The following is a 21,895-nucleotide window of genomic DNA, read 5'->3' as shown; positions in this document are numbered from 1 at the left end:
GATCAACTGCTCTTGTTACCAAATGGATTAGGAGTAATTTTGACATGCCTCTATGACACTTCGAAATCCATGTTCATATTATTTAAAATGTAAAATATGTCAGTCAATGCCTTCAAAAAACACTTGGCATTATTTTTGGCTGTCATTTACTTGCATATTTAAGGGTCACGGATTGGACACACATGATTTTACCAAACAAATATCTGCATGTCATTTTATTTTTACTTTTTCTTGATATGCATCATTTCAATACAAAGTTACGATACATAATTATTTTGTACAAAAAATAAACATTTGAATGAAAACACCTATCATACATACAATCTGTATTATGAAAGAAGCATTTTATATATTACGTAAAAAATCATTAAGGGATGCATTATGTCGAAACAAGAACTAGATCTAACGACTCCTTAAAACACGATATAAGGTGTAGAAAGCATATGCTTTCAAGGCAAGAATGCTTGTTTAAACAAGCAAATTCATTGAATTGATATCCCCCGCCAAATAAATTTTGTTTATGGATGGGTACAAATCCATTGATAAACGGTTTTATAAAAAAAGTAGGGTAATTGTTTTTATGCATTGAAATTCTCCTCCTTGATATCTATACACCCATGAAGTTTTATGTTGAAATCCTGTAGCGTATCTGAGACAGGTTACATCATACAGAAACAGCAAAGGGCTCATAATAACTCATATTTCAGAAAGTGTAGGATTATGGTTCTTGTGCAAGGCAATTCTCCTTATTGATATATATACACCCATGAAGTTTCATGTTGATATATTACATACATGTACAGTTTCTGACATATAGCCTTGTATAGTTGGCAACATACGTCCGGAATGACGGACGTACGGAACACGCCTTTGGCCCGGGATACAAACAATTATTCTAACACGTATTAACAATAGGATCAGGATGGCACAACACGCAAACACAAAAGGCAGTGAGTTGTTACACGCTTGAACAAACTTTATATTTAAATGTAAGCCAAAATAGCCCGCAGCCCTTTTATATAGATGAGTATATATGTAATATTTTGCTTACGGACGAAGGGCGTTTACATTCCTGCCATTCATTCCGATAAGCGTCATGCGAAAATGGTATTTATGAGCTATTTGACCAGCGTAGCTCCAGACCAGCCTGTGCAATTTGGTCAGTCTGGTTAGTAGTCACCCCGTCCGCAATTAAGTCATGCAAGGTATCGTGGTCCCATTAGCGGACAGAGAAGCTCCTGACATTACTGGCAGCATATGGCATAAGACCCATTTTTGCATGACGCGGCTCATAAGGCATGTCCAATTTAACCCATGTATGCCTAGTGGACTCTCCCATCCTTCTAAATTGGATCAATTTATTTCCAAAAATTAGGGATGTCTAGTATATTTATTTCTTTATTTAGAGTATTTCTTACAGAAATTCCTTTAAGCACACAGCGCAGACCCTGATGAGACGCCTCATCATGCGGCGTCTCATCTGTGTCTACGCTGTTAGCCAAGGCCTTTTTCTAGACGCTAGACATAAATGGGTTAAGCTGATACTGTCCTTTATGCATGAATATATTAAGGCACCGTTATGAATACATAAGTTTTCAAACTTGTATCGGGTTAAATAGACACAGAAATATCCCATTGAAGTACATGGCATCATTCAAGCGTTTAATTTATAATAATAGAGTTCACAACTAACAGGTTAAAGTTGGCGAACCATACGATACAACAAGTAATGGGACACACTGAACAATACAGATCACGCGCCTGAACAATAATCAGTAAAATGATGATTCCAAACAATTGGCATTTTACACACAAAAGGTGCAAATGTTTCATACATCATAATAATTCTGTTTAAATAACAATATAAATATATTTTAAAAATATCAACAATACAATTGAACATCATTAATTCAACAAGAATTGATAAAAAATACATGGACATTTACACATACTTTCAGAATTACGGTGAAATGTTGGTTGTTGAGTCAGCTATCCGTATGTATGGATACATAGAGAATAATAGGTTAGTGTTGATTATAGATCAGGTTTATCATGCGAGGCTTGGAAATCAAAAATCACGAGCCTTGGCGAGTGCTTTTTCGTTTTCGTGCCGAGCATGATAAACCTGATCTATAATCAACACTAATCTATTAATCAATTTATCCCACTTTTCATTCAGTAAACCTTTTTATTTAAACAAAATTTGTTTTCATGAGTGTTTGTCGTACTTTGATAACGACTGTAGTGTAACTAAGGTCAATGTATTACTCCGCGTTCCAAAAATAACCGCTGATCAAATAATCATTTTTTTTTAAATCAGAATATCGTTCTGTGACAAAGAGTTGTGCGTTATTAATTACAATTGTATTCAATTTGAATTGCAAATCTATAAGTTTTATAACATCAATATAACATTTAGTTGTTATATACAAGGAACTACATTTGTTTACAACGTAGCCTAACAACTTAGTACGTGCCGTTGATTATTGCATACATTTAATAAACGGGGCTTTAATCAACCGTATTCGATGTACAAGTGGGATAAATAACTATACCACCAGTTAATAATTAGTGAAAACATTAAAGTCTTTAATTTTGCTATAAAAACCATTTATATTCGTCGGTATGAAATGTCGTGGTACAAAATGACTCTGGCGTTGAGACGTGAATTCGCGGATTTCTGATTTTGAAAAGAAGAACAATTTGCGTCGCTCATGTTCCGACGTGTTTTGGGATCGGTCAACCCACAAAAATTAATGCCCAGCGAAAAATAATTATTTTACAGTAATGTTTTTCAGTTAAGATTCGGTAAACGAAATCCCTTGAGGTCTCCAAGACTTAAACCGTTCAAACAAACGAAAATAATAACTGAATGTTTTACTTTTTCTTTAAATTATTTTTGTTTACATGACATTTCGTAGATTCATAAAATCTGGCATTTTAGTTTGATAATAAATTATTGAAATTTTAATGAAATTTCTGATATAAGACTTCTGATTAAAAGTATTTTCGGCATTTGAGATGGTTGAGAGGATCCACGATAATCAACCAAAATTAGTGTACGACGAATACTAATGGTTTCCGGTATAAAAGTTACCAGTATGCAAGAATAAAGGCATCACAGCGCATGCGGATAGTTTTGGCTATTGCAACGTTAGAAACATATTGAAAAACCAGAAGGCATTACCGTAATTTTTGTTAACGGCTTTTACAAAGTATTATACCTATTCACGATCGATCCTTAATACATGAACAATTATGCGGCTTGGAATTATGGAAGACATGTTTGTTTGTTAACCATTTTCTTGAGTTTCAAATGAGTATTTTCGCTGTCTGGCTGTTGAAGGTTGGAACACAAGTCTCTAAAAATACACCGTGATCTCAGGGCGTTCCTTTTTCTTTGAGGCCAGACTCCCCTTGGTGTTCACTTTCTGCAAAGGTACAAAGAACATCAATTAAAATGAGCCTCACTCTGGAAATGCGGGACGCATGCGCGTAAAGACTTGTCCAAAATGAGCCTCTGCAGTCCGCACAGACTATTATAAAATAAGTGACGTCACTTTCCGCTTTTATGGATTTTTTTCGAAGTCCATGCTTAACGAAAGTCCAGTTGAGGCGGAAAGTGTCGTCCTTGAAGGCTGTGCGACAAATCAAACATTTTTTAATTTTATAATAAATTGAATGACATCAATCGTGTTATGTTTGCTCATATATAGCCAAGTTTTCAAATGTGTTGGCTAATTGGTTATGATCATCGGTCGAAAGATTACAGTGAAGTGGTTCATTCAGCATTGAATTCACCACATTGCACGATTTTTCCCATTTAAATGTAAATTTAATAGACCGTTGCAGATTTTCTGAACTACAGCGAATCGAGTTTACAAGTATTTCGTTGTTCTTCAAGCCCTTCATACGGATGCGTGTTTAAAATTCTACATCATTATTGCATGTATTTACAGCGCATGCATGCATGATTCGTTGTTATTCTCTATCTTAATTGCTTGAAATTTTAACCCATACCATACTGTACTAAACAATTCGATCCCACACACTACACCTTCAATCCCGCCAACTACCCAGTACGCCACCGCACACAGTTGGAATCCGTCAGCCCTCTACACAATTATTTTACTCCGCCCGATACAAGGGGTAGTAGAGCTAGTGTGTCGGGTGTGAGAAAACGGGGTATAATGCATGTGCATAAAGCGTCGTCCCAGATTGGCCTGTGTAATCCGCACAGGCTAATCAGGGACGACACTTTCCGCTTTTATGACATTTTTCGTGAAAATGAAGTCTCTTCTTAGCGAAAATCCAATTTAGGCGGAAAGTGTCGTCCCTGATTAGCCTGTGCGGATTGCACAGGCTAATATGGGACGACACTTTACGCACATGCATTATGCTCAGTTTTCTCAGAACGCGACTATAGTACCTGTGCGCCCTGGGGATGCAGGTTATCGTCGCTGTCCCAGCTGGTCAGCTTGCCGCCCTCCGCCGGATTGGAATTCACCAGGCCTCTCCGACTACCGCCCGTGCTGTCACTGTGGCTCGAATTGTTACTAACCGTATCATCGCCTGAATACGGTTGTTGTTCTTCGTTAACATACATCGGAGTTTTCCGTTCGTATCCGTAACCGTCCTCGTCGTACGGCACGATCGCGGTTTCAATGTTTATTTCACCCACATCTCTGTCCATAGAGGATCCACTGCTCGGGTAGTATCCGGTGTTTACACCGGTGTCGCTCAATGGGTTCTCTTGCACTGAAGTTCCGCCGTCATACGCGGACACATCATCGGTTTCTTCCTGAAAGCTCAAATCCATTTTCGGAAGATCGTCGGGTGTTTCCGCCTGCCGATACGTAAGGCCCTTCGCCGAGTGACCGCGTGGAGCACGTGCTCTGTTAAGCTCCTCCCTCATACGCTTATTTCTGTGAAATAAATATCTCTCTAATCACAGGGGCTGTTAACTAAAATATTCTTTATATACCATAAATTATATTTAATACATACAGTAGTATATTTAAAGAATTATTGGTAACGGTCCCCCGTGTCGAAAAACGCGACACCCGGATATTTATTTGGAAAGATATAGAACACCCATCATGTTTAGGCTTAGTCAATGAAAATGTGAAGCTCATTCTCGTCTCTGAGCCGCGCATCGTAAAATGTAAACCTTGTTTGTTAAGTATAACGTGAGAATTCGTTGACAATGACCAAATAGCACAGGATAAATATGTAAGTTATTTTGATGAAAAGTTAATTAAACATACCTCCAGATTATGAACGCGATCAAGATAAGGATTATCACCAGCAGTATCCCAGCGACCGCCCCAAGTATTATCGCAAGCATGTTGTCTTTCTCCACCAAGACGCTCGCCGCCGCTACCGGCTCTGTTGTCGATCTAGTGCTTCCGGTACTACCGAGGGTGGTACCCGGAAGTGGCGTCACCGGGCCGACGATCGGCGGAAAGTTCACTTCGATGATGACTGAGGACTCCCGCGGCGGCTGACCGCTGTCGATCACACAGAGCAGTAGGGAGTATTTGTCCCTTGTAAGCAGAACCGGTTCCGCACGGATGTAGACCTCCGCCCAGGTCAGATTCGAACCCGAAAACTGTGGAATTCCTCTGATCGCGAATAAGCTGGAAGTATAATAGAGCCTCGCTCTGTGAAAACCGGGTTAAATCCATCTGCGCGAAGTGTCTTCCCTACTTAGCCTGTGTAGTCCGCCCAGCCAATCAGGGACTACACGTTAAGCTTATGTTGTATTTTTTCTTTTAATCTTTAAGCGCTGGAACGGAATTTCGAAGGCCTTTGCAAACAGTTTGGATCCAGATGAGACGCCACAGAACGTGGCGTCTCATCAGGATCCAAACTGTTTGCTATTCTGATAGTATTCTTTGAAAAAAAAATCGAAGAAATGGCTAATTTGAGAAATTCAGCAGACGACATTTTAGCAGACGACAAATTTCCCAGCATGCAAAGGGTTAACAAGGTCTCTTCTTAGCAAAAATCCAGTTTAGGCGGAACGTGTTGGCCCTGATAAGCCTAATCTAAGACCACACTTGACGCACTTTCATAAAGCAAGGCTTTATTTTTATATAGTGGAAATGTCTTTTTATAAGTGTCTACTGTTACAAAAAAACAAACATCGAATGCAATACAAAATAAACGCATCCAAAGAGCATTAATTGAATAGATCAAATGTTCAATCAGCAAATGTAAATATACAGCTAAAACATACTGTCCAAAACTTATCTAGACTTCTTATTGGCTAAAAATATAAAATATGAAAAGACACAATACTGTTCTCTGTGTCCTTAAGAATGTGTAACGGTACTCACTTTGCATAGGAGCGTAGTTCGAATCGGAGCGAGTCGGCCTGGTCCTTGTCAGATGCCTAGAAGAAAGTACAGTTTTCTTATAAATAATACATACCAACTATTAATTTACTATTACAACTACTGTATTATAGCTTTTTACTATCAGTATTTTAAAATAAAACAACAACACACCTACGTCATTAAAGTGGATTTTCGCTAAGAATAGACTTCCTTTAAACACACAATTTCATAAAAGCGGAAAGTGAATATGGAACGACAGTTGCAGCACATGCATTAAGCCCTATTTTCCAAGAGCGCCACTCGTTAATACTTAAAATTTATAATGATTGCTTACCCTTAAAGAAGTAACAACTTTTCCGTTGACGCGTTCAGAGGCTATTTCCACCGCGTCCACGAAGAGTAGCGGGTTGTTGTCGTTAACGTCGACAACGTCGATTATCACCGTCGCCGTCGCCGTCTGAAAATCACAAGAAAGGATTTACTTAGGTTCACTTCTATACACCTTTTTCAATCGTGACGTAGTAAGGTTACTTAACGTATACATAATGTATTGTACAGATTTAAACGAGTTTTTTAAAATGTAATACTCCCCAGTAAGAGACAAGTAACAACATAAATGTACTTGTAAGTTGTTCAATATATAAATCACGAATCCAAACAAAGAGACAATATTGATCACTTTATTCTGTCGGCAGATACTGAAGAAGTCTTGAGAAACAAACTTTGCATATTGACTCCAGTAAAACGTACAATGCTGTGCGTAAAACCTATAAACGTATACAAATTAATTGCCTTTAAATTCCGAAAAAATACCCATTATACACAAACAACGCTCGTTTTTTTTTAATTTCCACTTATATTTCAAGAAATACTATAATATCGTTAAATATTGTATGCGTTCGTCTTCCAACACAAGAACGTGTTCACTTCGAATACAATCTTTAATGAATTAAAAACACCCTTGGCATGTTCACAAATTCTCCCGAACGTGACTGCGCATGCGTAGTGCGTGCGAAAGCGCGCCAAACTCCTGATAAAGATTGGTTACGGTCAGAAGTTGAAACCGGATACGTGTTCCGCGTTCAATTGTATTCATGTACGTAAATTAATTTTCTAAATTTTGCCACGGCATTATCTTATTCGATGAGAATATTTTAATCTATGCGTTGTTATTATTGGGGCGTTAGCATCACTTTAGTTGAGACAAATACTTTTAAACTGTTTGTATTTGTTCACGTCTATTTAAATTTAAACGTTTATTCATAAACGAATGCGTTGCTTATATACGAAAACAGGGATTGCACGATACAATTACATCATAACAATGATTACATGTACATTAACGAAATAAATGAAATACAGATAACGTAAAAACAATCTACTCCATTTTTACATAGCACTAAATATAAACTTTTAATAAAATTGCTTTTGTATCAAACTGCAGCTACTTTACATGCACACTTTAAACCAATAAGACAATAATATCTAGGGTCTAGAATCAGTTCACGCAGCAAACGTCACCAGTACGTACGTTACTTCCGTCGGTAGCGGTCACGTGCAATGTGCGCCTGTGCCACGTCTCGTAGTCCAGGGGCGTATCCAACACGATCACTCCCCTGCAAAAGACAAACGGTCGATGTTAAAAATGGGAAGAAAAATGTCAATAATTTTTCAATTAACCTAAACATTCATCATCTCACGTCATCCCAGGCTTCACGTAATATAGCATGTAGATTTTGTAAATGAATATTTTGATATAACCACACAAGCCCCTATACATTATTGAAGCACACCGTCTACGTGGTCGATCGGTTATGGTTCTATTCAAGCCTTTTTAATTCAAACGTTTACACATTCGAATTTGGAGGACGAATTTCAATCTTTTAAAAATGTTCCTTTTTGTATCGTGTTTTACATATGCTCGAATATGTCAAGTTAAATCATTATATTGAATACTAAAATTTCTTCACGAGCCGCGAACAAGGGGTTTAATACATGTGCGTAAAGTTGCGTCCCAGATTAGCATGTCCGGACTACACAGGCTTACATCGGACGATACTTTGAGTCGTGTTCTGAGAAAACTGGGTATAATGCATGTGCGTAAAGTGTCGTCCCAGATTAGACTGTGCAATCCGCACAGGCTAATCAGGGACGACACTTTCCGATTTTATGACATTTTTCGTTTAGATGAAGTCTCTTCTTAGCAAAAATCCAATTTTTGCGGAAAGTGTCGTCCCTGATTAGCATGTGCGGACTGCACAGGCTGATATGGGACGATACTTTACTACGTACATGCATTATGCCCAGTTTTCCCAAAACGCGACTCCTTTAAGCACACGCATTAAGCCCCGTAATGTCCGAACAAGACTCAAATATATGAAAAAGTTGCTTTAATTTTCAGTAAATATAAGACAGTGCTAGAGTGTGTGTACATACTGTTGGTCTATGGAGAACTGGTCTGTGGACTCCACTATGGCGTACCCGATCACAGTGCCCTGCAACAAGATACATGTACAGCGTGGAGGGTAACACAATGAACACCGCATGACACAGAATTGTAGACTGGATTCAAGTTAAAGCCCCTCCACCCAAAATATAATTATAGATAAATAAATAAAAATAATAATGATAATCAATATTTTTTTCTGAAATCGTTTCGAAAATACAAACGCTTTGCAATCAGTCAAATAATTACGGTTTAGTATTTAATATTCGTATTGTTGATGATCATGCGGTAGCTGTTCATATATCTGGAGCGAATCGAGGTCATGTACGGTAAGTTCGCACTACGCCTCAAGTATATTACAATATTCCATTCGCTCAAAACGCTTTCGAACGTCATAATAACTAAATTTTGAAATCGTCTATGACAAGGCCCTATGCTTTGATATTTGGTATGTAACATCAGATAGTGGTCTTCTACAAATTGGGTTCAAAGCCCTAGGGCTAAAAGTGAATACGGACCCAGAAGTTACACGATTTATAAAGGTGACCGCTGAGTCAGGATGGACTGCAGACTGATAAAGAAAAATATTTGGGCCGCTCTCTCTGAAAGGGGGTTTAATGCATGTGCGTAAAGTGTCGTCCCAGATTAGCTTGTGCAGTCCGCACAGGCTAACCAGGGACGACACTTGCCGCCTTAACTGAATTTTTGCTAAGAAGAGACTTTATGTAAACGAAACATACCATACAAGCGGAAAGTGTCGTCCCTGAGTAGGCTGTGCGGACTACGCAGGCTTAACTGGGACGACACTTTACGCACATGCATTGAACCCTCTTTTTACAGAGCACGGCCCTTTTTTTCTCTAGCTGGCGAAGCCCAGAGGTGTAGATAGGGTAGGTAACATCGTAAACGTATAGTGGCCCTTTATTAAGTTTGTTGATGTATGTAGATGTAGTCCAAGCAGCCCCAAACAAGGGGTCTAGAGAGTTAAACCACTGAGCTACGATTTCACAGGTGAGCGTTGACTGGTGTCAATAAGATGGGTATTCCATGGAGATACATTAGCAACATGTAGTTTTTGAGACTGTTTTGCACAGATTCATTTACGTATTTTGTTGTAGTTTCTTTTTCTTATCAATGCATGTTTACATGTTTTTTTATAGAGAACAATTTACTAGATTCACATATGACTTCATCTACCTTGGAAACTGACATGGATGTCTGGTATTATATAAACAATATATGTTCAGTGACACATTACATTATATAGGCGGTTTCATCGTGTGACTTACGCAATACATGTTGTATAATGTTTATATGTATAATATGAAACATTTTACATACTTGACTAGTATATTTTGAAATGATACTCCACAACAATATGATACTTTCAATGCAAGCATATGAATCGGATGAAAATCAAGCATGTTTGCGCTTATATGACAACTTAATCGGCGTAAAATCGCATGCAACGAGAATCATGCATCAGTCTTAATTCCGTTGGATTAAAATGCAAGCAAGCACATAGTTGGACAATTATAATTATGCTTAGCTTATTTTATATTTTATTGTTTTGTTAAGTATATGATATTTATAAATAGGTGTTAAGCTTTAAATTCTATTAGTAAATTTAAAATAATGAAAGCGTGTAATACTTGACGTAACGCCGGAACTAATATACATGGTAGTACATGTATACCGTACTTGTCCATATCTCTTGCGGGTCATTGTGAGATGACGCGAACAAAGGGGCCTTGGGTTAATTAATGTTATTCAGTCTCATGCACGATCGTGTACATATTAACGTTAAATCACGTAATAGATATTCAAATACATGTACATGTAGCTAAATTTGTAAATATTGAGTTGTGTATCATTACCATAAGTGTTTGAGGATGCAAACGAAACGTTAAATGTTACGTTTTGTATACATGTATTACATAAACTATTAAAAATCATAGCAGATGTAAATATTGAAGAAATTTGTGATGAAAGACTTCATATCAGCAACTGCTTCGTGTCCAATATAACCTTATTTGCTGTGTTACTCATGATACATCCTTTTTTATACCAAAGAACAAGTATTTCAACACATTTTTAATGTTTTAAGAACATTTGCAAAACAACAACAGCACAATATTCAATTAAATTTACTTTAACATGCTATTTCTTTTGTTTATAAATAATACAAAAAGTCACGATATTTTCCCATATAAATGGCCATGAATATTTAGCGACAAATGTTACATTGAAGCGTTTCCAGTTCGTTCATTATTGTTGTGGATCTTGATCTTGACATTTCATAAAATGTACAATAATGTACGTTAAGTACTACGTAATTGAAGATATCCACCGTAAGATAGAATTGTGCGAGGTATCGTCTACTGATCCATAGTGACACATTGTTTTCTCCGACGAAAGGGGGATTTATGTATCTTGAACTATTCCTTAATAACAATAAATGTTACCAGCATAAAGTTTAGAACATAAAATGTCATATCAGTTGAAAATGATATATTTAGAGACAGGAAGATGTTGGGAGATGTATGTTTAGACGTTGAAGAAACGAATATTTAGCGATGATACGATGCTGCGACTGGAAGAATTAAGCGCTAGAAACAATGTTAGAGGGAATAGAAAGCGAGCGTTTCATACCGTTATAGACCTCTGAAATATAAGAGAACAACACAAAACATGAAATACATTTGTTCTTCGCAACAACAACTGCAAAGCGAAAACACGACGCAACACAAATGGAGGAAAACTGTCTATTTCATTGGCTTATATTTATTCGACAGGAATGGCAATTGGCAGTTACTGTTTAACGTTTTAAACATACAAGCATAATTGATTGATAGACATTTTGACCCATTTATTCCTAGCGTCTAGAAAAAAGGCCTTGGCAAACAGCGTAGACCCAGATGAGACGCCGCATGATGCGGCGTCGCATCAGGGTCTGCACTGTTTGCTTAAAGAAATTTCTGTAAGAAATATTATAAATATAGAAATAAATATACTAGACATCCCTAATTTTTGAAATAAATTGATCCAATTTAGAAGGATGGGAGAGTCCATTAGGCATAAATGGGTCAAACAACGACAGAACATACGATAACAACAAATACACAAGCACATCATACAAATAACATTATAATAAACACATATGTGATGCACATTATAATATTTGCTACAAGAAATATTTATTTACACGTGTGCAATACCCAACTATGTAAAATTTCATTTTACCATTTTTGATTTTAATGTTACTTTTGGAGATATTAAATCTATCGTTTAGTGCGTTTGAACAATTTGAGTACAAACAACAGCTTTAACGAATATGATAAAATTACTTTTAGACACGCGATCAGATGTGTTCCTTGTTTGAAATGTTAGATCGATCATGAATACATTAGTTTTCTTACTAAAATCGGTTCAAATATAAGTCTCACTCTGTTAAAACGTAGTTTAATTAATGTGCGTAAAGTATCAAACCATATTAGCCTGTGCTGCCCGCACAGGTCAAGTTTAGGCGGAAGGTGTCGTCCCTGATTAGCCAGAACGGAATGCAAAGGCTAATCAGGGACGACACTTTACGCACAAGATTTAAGCCCCGTTTTCACAGAGCTATACAACTACACAGATCATTTGAACCTTATTCTGGGAAACTGGGGTTTAATGCATGTGCGTAATGTACTGCCCCAGATAAGCCTGTGTATTACAATAATGTTAATCATTTCGTGTAGAAGAGACTTCTAATAAACGAAACATTCCGGAAAATCGAAAAGTGTCCTCCCGCGGTTCATTTAATAAAAGAGGCTTACAAGGGTAAGGATACACTTTCGCACACATATATCTTTCTAATGTACTAATTTAAGCAAAGGCATTATTAAAAAGAAACTTACAAAATCAGTGTCTGTGGCCATGGTCGCTACAATGACGTTACCAACCGGCTCGAGCTCTGATTTGGTGACGTTGTAGATGTCAGCGGAGAATCTTGGCGCGTTGAGATTGGACGCCGTGACGCTTATGGTAAGCATCGTGAACCACTGACGCTCGGCGTTGTCCGCTTGGATAGCCTGGGGGAAGGAGGAGGATTATAATACTACGATGATAGTTATTAATAACTGAAATATTCAAAGAAAGGAAAAGGAAACACGTTGATGCTGCTCATGATGATGTTGATCAAGATGATGAAAATGCTTTTGGTGATGATAATGATGATTTGAGTGACGACTACGACTACCAAAACGATAATATATGATGAAGATAATTATGCTAAATTTGTTCGATTTGTTGTTGTTGTTGAAGATGATTGTGATGATAATCATAACGACAATTATTATTTTAAAGATGTTGTTGTTGATAGTACTGCTGTTGCTATTGATAATGAGTATGATGATGATGACGATGAGCATGGTTATGATGATGATGATTATGATGATGATGAATATGATGATGATGCATATGACGATGATGATAATGATGATGATGATATGATGATGATGATGATGATAATGATGATGATGATGATGATGATGATGATGATGATGATGATGATGATGATGATGATGATGATGATGATGATATGACGATGATAATGATGATGAAAGTGCTGATGAAACTGATATTGTTTTTTCATGAAACAGTTATTTCTATTTATGATGCTTATGCTGCTGCTGATGATGATACAGTTGCAATGATCGATCATAGTCATTATTATTATTCTACCAAATTTTAATGCAAATTGTAAGCGCAATACATTACCAGAACGACCACCGTCAGGGAGGGTACGTCGACGTAGAGATTCCTCAGTGTACGCACTTCGGCTGTTGTCTCGTTGATTGCAAATAAGTTGTATTGATCTGCAAATACAGATTTTAATGACATGCATTGAGATGGCTACTTCAGCAGCTTTTTAGAAATGGTCACACTCGGTAAATGTTTGACTGACATTCATTTGGTAAAAAGAAGATGTATATGCACTCAGGAGACACGCGGATCGCGATACCAAATCAATCGCATGATCTTATTACACAGAAAGACTCTCTTCTAGAAAAACCTCTCGAAAGTGTTTCAATTAGACAATGGCTTTAAACATATAAAAGAGCTAAAATACTTACATTAATCTAAACAAAATGTTCAGTAAGCACGCGTGACAATTAAACGAATCGATGTTAGTATTTCGTGTGAAATCGCTAACTCCATTTCATTTTTTAATAATATGAGTCGTGTTCTGAGAAAACTGGGCATAATGCATGTGCGTAAAGTGTCGTGCAGTCCGCACAGGCTCATCAGGGACGACACTTTCCGCCTACATTGGATTTTCGCTAAGAAGAGACAGAGACTCCATTAAAACGAAAAATGTCATAAAAGCGGTAAGTTTCATCCCTGATTAGCCTGAGCGGACTGCACAGGCTAATCTGGGAAGACATTTACCCACATGCATTATGGCCAGTTTTCTCAGATCACGACACAAATAATTGAGCCGCACTCGGTGAAAATAGGACTTAATGCATGTGCGTTAAGTGTTGTCCACGATTCGCCTGTGAGGTTCGCACAGGCGTATCCGGGACGACATTTGCACCATAACTTTTTGCAAAGAGAAAGACTTCATTTAGACGAAAAATACTATAAGAGCGGAAAGAGTCGTCCCTATTAGCATGTGCGGACTGCACAGGCGAATCTGAGGCTACACTTTAGGCACATGTATTTAATCCAATTTTCCCAGAGCGAGAGTCAATTATATACAGTGTAGACAAGACTGATTCACAACTCACCCAACAGTCGGTATATGATGGTAGCATTGAGGGCATCCCCGTCCTTGGCAAGTAATTTGGGCACTACCTGGACCACCGTACCCTGCAATGTACAATGTCATAACTGATTAACCCATTTATGCCTAGTGGACTCTCACATCCTGTGTACGCTGTTTGCCAAGGCCTTTTTTTAGACGCTAGGCATAAATGGGTTAAGCGTCGCTCTGGGAAAACTGGGCTTAATAAATTTGCGTTAAGTGTCGTCCCAAATAAGTCTGTACAGTCCGCAAAGGCTAATCAGGATCAACACTACGCAAATGCATTCAGTTTTCCCAGCGCAATGCTCAATCAACACTTAACGCAAATGCATTCAGTTTTCCCAGCGCAATGCTCAATCAACACTTTACGCAAATGCATTCAGTTTTCCCAGCGCAATGCTCAATCAACACTTTACGCAAATGCATTCAGTTTTCCCAGCGCAATGCTCAATCAGTCGTTCGCAAGGAGTTTAAGGACCCATGGGTCGCTTTTTCAACTGGGCGACACTTGCAATTTGTAATATCCAACGTCTCCAACTGAATTGTCCCCTTGTTTCGATGACAATATATGAGATAATCCCGGTACAAGCCATGCAATTTTCCGCACATTTAGCAGAAATGTTAATAGAGTTTTTGCAAGGATGTATTTCTATTGACACTGGTTAGGTGTCTCATTCAGCAAATGCATATTTTGCATGATACTAGTAAAATATCGTGCGATAATAATAATATTATTGTATTGTATTTTCGCAAATGTTAACAGTATTTCAATCGTACTAACCGATCAGTTAACACATTTCTCTATCTCTTGGTGCAAAAAGGTACCATGTGATATTGAAATTAGAAGGCACATGATACCTTTTTGCACCAATGTGGCGATATTATATTGTGACCCAACAACTAATAACTCTATGACTGGGATAAGTATGAGCGATTTGTACAGGTTAACAGCTTTGGTAGGTTAAACAAGTAAGGGAAATGTGTGAATAAGTAAACTGATCGCCAAATATGACTGTCCGAAACGGCGAAATTACAGCAAATAAACATAATAAACGCATGAAATAAATCTCGAGCAAACTAAGTTACGATGATAAATTGCGACTTGTTTTGAGAAAACTGGGCTTAATGCATGTGCGTAAAGTGTCATCCCAGATAAGCCTGTGCGGACATGCCCAGCATTCTCAGAACAAGGCTCAAATGATTAAAGTTTGTTTAGCATCCCAGCAAACATAATATTGTTAGGCTAATGCGATTCTTACAATGGGTGCGTCCTCGTCTATGACGCCGCGGTAGGAATTGGCCGTGAACTGCGGATTGAGATCGTCGGCGTCCGTGACGTAGACCGTTAACGTTGCCGTCGCCGTCAGAGGCGTTCCGCGTCCTGGTGCTGGCGAGTCCTATTGGAGAGGCAATACAATATGAATCTCGCTATGCGAAAATGGGGTTTAATGCATGAGCGTAAAGTGTCATCCAAGATTAGCCCGTGTTGTCCGCAAATGCTAATCAGGGACGACACTTTCCACCCAAACTTGATTTTCGCTTGGAAGAGACTTCGTATAAACAAAAAATGCAATAAAAGAGGGAAGTGGCGTCTCTTATTAGTCTGTGTGAACTGCGCGTGCTAATCTGAGACGACACTTTACGCACATGCATAAACGACCGTTTTCCCTGAGCCAGACTAAAATCAAGTCGAGAGATAGAGTATATAAATGTACATATGTATTGTTATACCTAAATGCCTGTTTAGATGGGCTCATTAAAAAAGGGTTACACGTGAGGGTCTCTTTGTACCATAGTTATGGGCGACTTCTAATGGTTATTTTACGGTAGATTATAACAGGACATTCATAATGTCATTTCACTTGCAGAAAAAGAGCATACCGGTACTTGGAATAATGTATTATAAAATATTACCGCGTTGGTACTATACTTCTAAATTGTTGAACGTTATTACAATTCTTGTATTCCTAGACATCACACCCACAATGCGAGGTACATACCACTGCCCATATCTCGATCACCAGGACGCTCAGTGTCTCAAAGTCAAGCGCCCGAGCGAGCTTGATGTCAGAGCGGCTGGGTACATCGATCTTAAAATACTCCTGAAATATAAGTGAGAACATTCGACGTTAAAACAATGTGTCCACTTTTTTTGCAGTCAGTCCTAGATATATTCGCTAGTTTTTTGTATTTATTATATCGACTCCAAGCCCCATTTTTCAAATAGCATTCGCCAAATTGATATCCGTATCGGTATAAACATGAGAACCTTGAATGGTGCCTTTTTTTCCAACAGTGTTAATTGTTGACAGTCGAATGCATGTTGTATTTGTACATGTACGCCAAGCGCACGTGAAGTTGCACATAATCAAACGCACGCACGCACGAACACACATAATGAAGCGTAATGTCCGTATTAAAGTCCTTTCGGGTACCATTCAAATATTGACTTACTTTATGCAATTTGTTCGTGGAGTCGGCAACGCGGTACGACACTCGGCTGTTTCCGTCATATTCCTTGTCGTTGTCCGTGGCATTCACGTCCCTGTATATCACCGTGTCCACTAGCACGTCCTGCAATCGAGATGAGAAATACATAAGCAGCGCTCTTGAAAACGGGGTTAACTCTTTCAGTGCTGGAACCGAATTTTGAAGGCCTTTGCAAACAGTTTGGATCCAGATGAGAAGCCACAGAACGTGGTGTCTCATCAGGATCCAAACTGTTTGCTATTGTGATAGTATTCTTTGAAAAAAATCTTAGAAAATGCTAATTTTAGAAATTCAGCAGACGATGTTTTAGCAGACGACAAATTTCCCAGCATGCAAAGGGTTAAATGCATGTGTGCCAAATATTATTCAAGATTAGCCTGTGCAGCCGCATAGTCTATTCGGGGACGACACTTTCCGCCTAGACTCGATATTCGCTAAGCAGAGACTTCCTTTAAGCGAAAAATTGCATAAAAGCGGAAAGTATCGTACCTGATAAGCTTTAGCAGACTACACTAATATAGGACGACACTTTACGCACAAGCATTTAGCAAAGCTTCCCTAGGTCGAGGCTGGTACAGTTAGTAAATACTAGTAACCATAGCAAAAAAGCCAACTTTCGCCCGACAGGCATTGTTGGACCCTTACCTCCGACACAGTCACGTTGTAGTGAGTCTTACTGAACACTGGAGGGTTGTCGTTGAAGTCGACCATCACCAAATATATCTTGATGTCCGACTGGAAAAGATAAAACGATTCATCAGCTTTCTGCATTTTACTGATCACGTAAACATTACACAACGGCGTAAAGTAGCTCATTTACATGTTTTTATTAATAGTTCGTTCGTAAGCATGTGTTGTTATTGTGTTGTTGTTTTTTGCTGTTGTTTTTTGTGTGTGTGTTTTTTTTTGGGGGGGGGGGGGGCGGGTTGTTGTGATTAACTAGACGTAATGAAGCGACATTTTAATTTTAAAGTATAACGAAGAGGCTAATTCTATAGTATATTTTATATCATAAAAAATGTATTTTTACTTAGTAAATTCTCACAAATTTATGCTAAGAAACATTTACAAGGCATTTTACAAATATGCAGAAAGAATATAACTCAGCACTTTAGTATTTTGACCTTTTGAGAAATTTCCGTAGACTCTTGCAAATTTCAAGCACGGGGTCAGTTGACCTCTGGTTTTCAAAACATATTGAATTCCCTGACTATAGAACCTTGAAATATTAAAAACTCTGTGTAATCCAATAGATGTTGACATGCTCCACTGGCTTTCAAGAAGACACATTGATAGCGGAACTTAAACAAGTTATGCGTATATTAGAACACTTTGAATGTGTTCATCTTGGAGCAAAAGCGCCCCGTTATGGGAAAACAGGGCCTAATGCACGAGCATAAAGTTTCGTCTCATTTCAGCTTGTGTAGTCCGCACAGGCTACTCTGAGACGACACTTTTCAAGTAAACTGGATTTTCGCAATGAATAGATTTCCTTTAAACGAAAAATACCGGAAAGTGTTGTCTCTGATTAGACTGTGAAGACTGCACAGGCTTATCTGGGATGACACTTTCAGCATAAGCATTAAGCTACGTTTTCCAAGAGTGCGGTGAAAGTACAATGCAGACGCTTACCCTGTCTTGGCTGCCAATAATCTGACAGTGAATTATGAAGGATAGTATGATGTCCGATCCTCTATCGGAGTTAAGTCCAGTGATGACCTTCACCTCGCGAGTCTCGTTATCAAACCGGAAGCGATCGCTTGCGCCTCCGTCATCCTGCACCAACGTTACATGTGACGCGTTCCCTATGACGTCAACAACGCCCAACACCGAACCTGCGGAACGTCAAGTACGTAAATGAAGACAGTAACGTCTTAAACGTCATTGAACATAGCATTTGATTTCCAAATCATTTACGTGCAATAATTATAGAAGTTCTAGCAACCAATGTGATGCACACTTATAATCTTTACAATCTTGATGTTTTCATTTCAAAGATTGTTTCAGTGGCTATTTTTACATAGTTTCGCGTACACATACTTTGTTGGTTTATTACCTTTAAACACAGCGTGAGTCGAAACGTGAAATTAAAAGTTATTTATAATATGTTTAACATTAAGTCAAAGCGCTAAGAATTTTGATTACATGTATTATACAAAGTTTGTAATATTATCTGTCTGTTGTTCACTTATAATTGGGCCGTTCCGGGACTTAACCTGTGCAAAATTTAAATAGCCCAAATATGTATGTTTAATGTGTTTCAACGTTTACATTCAATTATTATATTGTCAATTATATTCAATGGTTAATATAATACTTTTATGAATCTTCGTTTTTATGGCAACGGGTATTCGTTCCTTTCACAAAATGTGATGTAAACGATCTTCTTTTGGCATAATTGATGTCACGAATACAGGTTTTGTTGTGTAACGGCGTATTTATATACACGAGAATCAAGTGAACTCCTATGGATTTTGAAGTCGATCATAAACAAAGTGAAACACTGCTTAAACGTGTCCATACCAACAGGCGTGTTCTCAAGAACATTTTCGAAGTAAAACTCATATCCCTTGGTGGTGGTGGTCTTGCATAATTCTGAAACACATTTGTACACACGTCAAGGTACATGTAATGCAAATGTAATGTTAATGCACTGAGGTATATTAATAAGGCGTACACACTTATATTGTTTGCTTTAAGTAACCCAACAAATACATTTTTTCAAAAGCTCAATTTTTAAGACGTTCTAAGTTTAGTTTTCGATCATTTCTGGTTCATTAAATCATATTCGCTTTATAAACTTCATATTATTTACAAATAAAACATGTTGAATACAAATATTTGGAATATTTCGTTCTTATTGAAGGACATTATCGCATCGAGTAATTAAAGAACTAAAATGAACTATGGTGGCATTGGGGTATACCCAACCAACTCATATTTTGTATAATAAAGTCATTATTAAATATTGCTGATTCACGCCCATTAATACGTACTATAATTATAATGTAAATATTAAAACCACTGGACAAGTTAAATGTAAAACAAGGGACAAAATTGTCACAAAACCAGGTTTTCATTGTGAAAAAAAACTGCTAAAGGGAGAAAACTCAAACTGAACTTTTGAAATGAACAAACAAAATTAACCCCCTTTGTAAGTTTGTTTTAAAAAAAATTCTATTTTTAGTCGTGGCGACCTTGACATTGGAGATATTGACCTGATTCTTTCGTGCGACACACCGTCCCATGATGGTGAACAAATGTGCCAAATGATTTTAAAATCTCACAATGAATGACATAGTTATGGCCAGGACAAGCTCATTTATGGCCATTTTTGACCTTTGAACTCAAAGTGTGACCTTGACCTTGGAGATATCGACGTAATTATTTCGCGCGACACACCGTCCAATGATGGTGAACAAATGTGCCAAATGATTTTAAAATCTGACAATGAACGACATAGTTATGGCCCGGACAAGCTTGTTCCGCCCGCCCGCCAGCCCGCCAGCCAGCCCGCCAGCCAGCCCGCCAGCCCGCCAGCCCGCCCGCATTCGCCAATCTAATAACCAGTTTTTTTCCTTCGGAAAACCTGGTTAACAATGCGGTGTTTTGAAGAAAGAACATTTTTTATATTATCCAGTATTAAGAAAGATGGTCGTTTAGTATTTATACACGTGCTGACTTAACATATGGAGCAAAAGCCATTTAAAAACAATGCATAATCCAAAATATATCTTATACTTTTGAATATAAGTTCCCAAGAGGAATTTTACTATGTCGTATGCGTGTTATTTAAATTGACAATTTCTAGTTTGAATGTTCATATATGAAAGTTTAAAAAAATCTCAACATGTAAGTAGTCAATTTGCAGTTGAAACATTGATGGTTACATCCGTACGTCACGTAATACGTATTCCATGACAACTACACATGTGTTGATGTGCGCCTCGCTCGGGGAAAACGTGATTGAAAGCAGGTGCATTAAGTGTCGTCTCAGATTAGCCTGTGCAGCACGTACAGGCTAATCAGGAAAGATTCCGCTTTGCTGGAAATTTTCGTTAAAATAAAGTATTTTCATAATCCAGTTTATAGTGAAAGTTTATAGTGAAAGTGTCATCCCTGATTAGCCTTTGCGGACTGCATAAGCTAATCTGGGACAACATTTAGCACATGCATTTAGCCCAGTTTTCCCAAGATGAAGCTCACATTCAGAATTGATGAACACTTCTGATACTCACGTGATTGAGCGATAGCCAAAACGAGACTGCAAATAACGCAGACGAGAGTCAGTAGCAGACGAATCATGGCGATTTTAGTTACGTCAGGCTGAAACAGAATTTAATGGTTTAGAAACTTTTTATAAGATCAGATTATGTATGCAAATAACTTTGGGCACCAAAACTTAACAAAAAAACTAAACTAAATATGCACTATGCAATTAAAATATAAATTTCAAGTACCTAATTTCGTCAATACCGTAACCCCTATATTTTTCATCTTAATTTACACTCGGATCAGCCAACGATGGAGGTCGTCTTACAATACAGTATCAGGCGCGGATAGACGATATGCTCTTTCATAGCAGATAATTATCTAAGGGAGACCAGTCGTGTTTGCTAGCTTTAAATTTGCTAAGTAAGACTCAATGTTCTTAAAGCATAATCGTATTGCATATACGCATTTTAAGGTGACTGAAGCGACGTACTTCTCTGTCGGTGACTGTCGCTGGACTTCAAACCTCACATTATATTAAGATATGCTAAATACGATAGCCATCCCGTGAAATCGATGTGTTTCTCATTTAATTGATTGTCGAAACAAATAAAA

At 37.9% G+C, this 21,895-nt stretch overlaps 1 protein-coding gene across 2 annotated transcripts; it reads right to left on the bottom strand.

Moving 5' to 3' along the window:
• Positions 1-200: 200 nt before the first annotated feature.
• LOC127834724 (cadherin EGF LAG seven-pass G-type receptor 1-like) lies at positions 201-21,429 on the bottom strand. 2 transcript variants are annotated; one of them, XM_052360749.1, is made up of 18 exons: positions 21,307-21,429; positions 19,592-19,663; positions 18,701-18,903; positions 17,714-17,803; positions 17,033-17,152; positions 16,579-16,680; positions 15,838-15,975; positions 14,562-14,643; positions 13,549-13,646; positions 12,687-12,860; positions 11,440-11,451; positions 8,778-8,836; positions 7,873-7,957; positions 6,676-6,798; positions 6,342-6,397; positions 5,268-5,639; positions 4,430-4,925; positions 201-3,431 (listed from the first exon to the last, which is right to left on the bottom strand). In XM_052360749.1, the coding sequence occupies exons 1-18, from the start codon at positions 21,371-21,373 to the stop codon at positions 3,363-3,365; spliced, it is 2,418 nt and encodes an 805-aa protein (XP_052216709.1). In that variant the 5' UTR covers positions 21,374-21,429; the 3' UTR covers positions 201-3,362. The 2 variants fall into 2 exon arrangements, with proteins under 2 accessions (XP_052216709.1, XP_052216710.1); XM_052360750.1 differs by lacking the exon at positions 11,440-11,451.
• Positions 21,430-21,895: the final 466 nt, after the last annotated feature.

This window comes from Dreissena polymorpha, chromosome 6, assembly GCF_020536995.1.
Source record: "Dreissena polymorpha isolate Duluth1 chromosome 6, UMN_Dpol_1.0, whole genome shotgun sequence".
NCBI classification, from domain to species: Eukaryota; Metazoa; Mollusca; class Bivalvia; order Myida; family Dreissenidae; genus Dreissena; species Dreissena polymorpha.
The sequence above is the reverse complement of the archived record's forward strand: the minus strand, read 5'-3'. Positions and strand labels throughout refer to the sequence as shown.

Excerpts from the sequence above, each read along its gene's own strand:
- LOC127834724 (XM_052360749.1), bottom strand. The coding sequence starts at position 21,373 with ATGATTCGTCTGCTACTGACTCTCGTCTGCGTTATTTGCAGTCTCGTT. Across the intron at positions 17,804-18,700 it reads TTATTGGCAGCCAAGACAGG|TCGGACATCAAGATATATTT; the intron begins GTAAGCGTCTGC and ends TATCTTTTCCAG. Across the intron at positions 6,398-6,675 it reads AAGTTGTTACTTCTTTAAGG|GCATCTGACAAGGACCAGGC; the intron begins GTAAGCAATCAT and ends ACTTTCTTCTAG.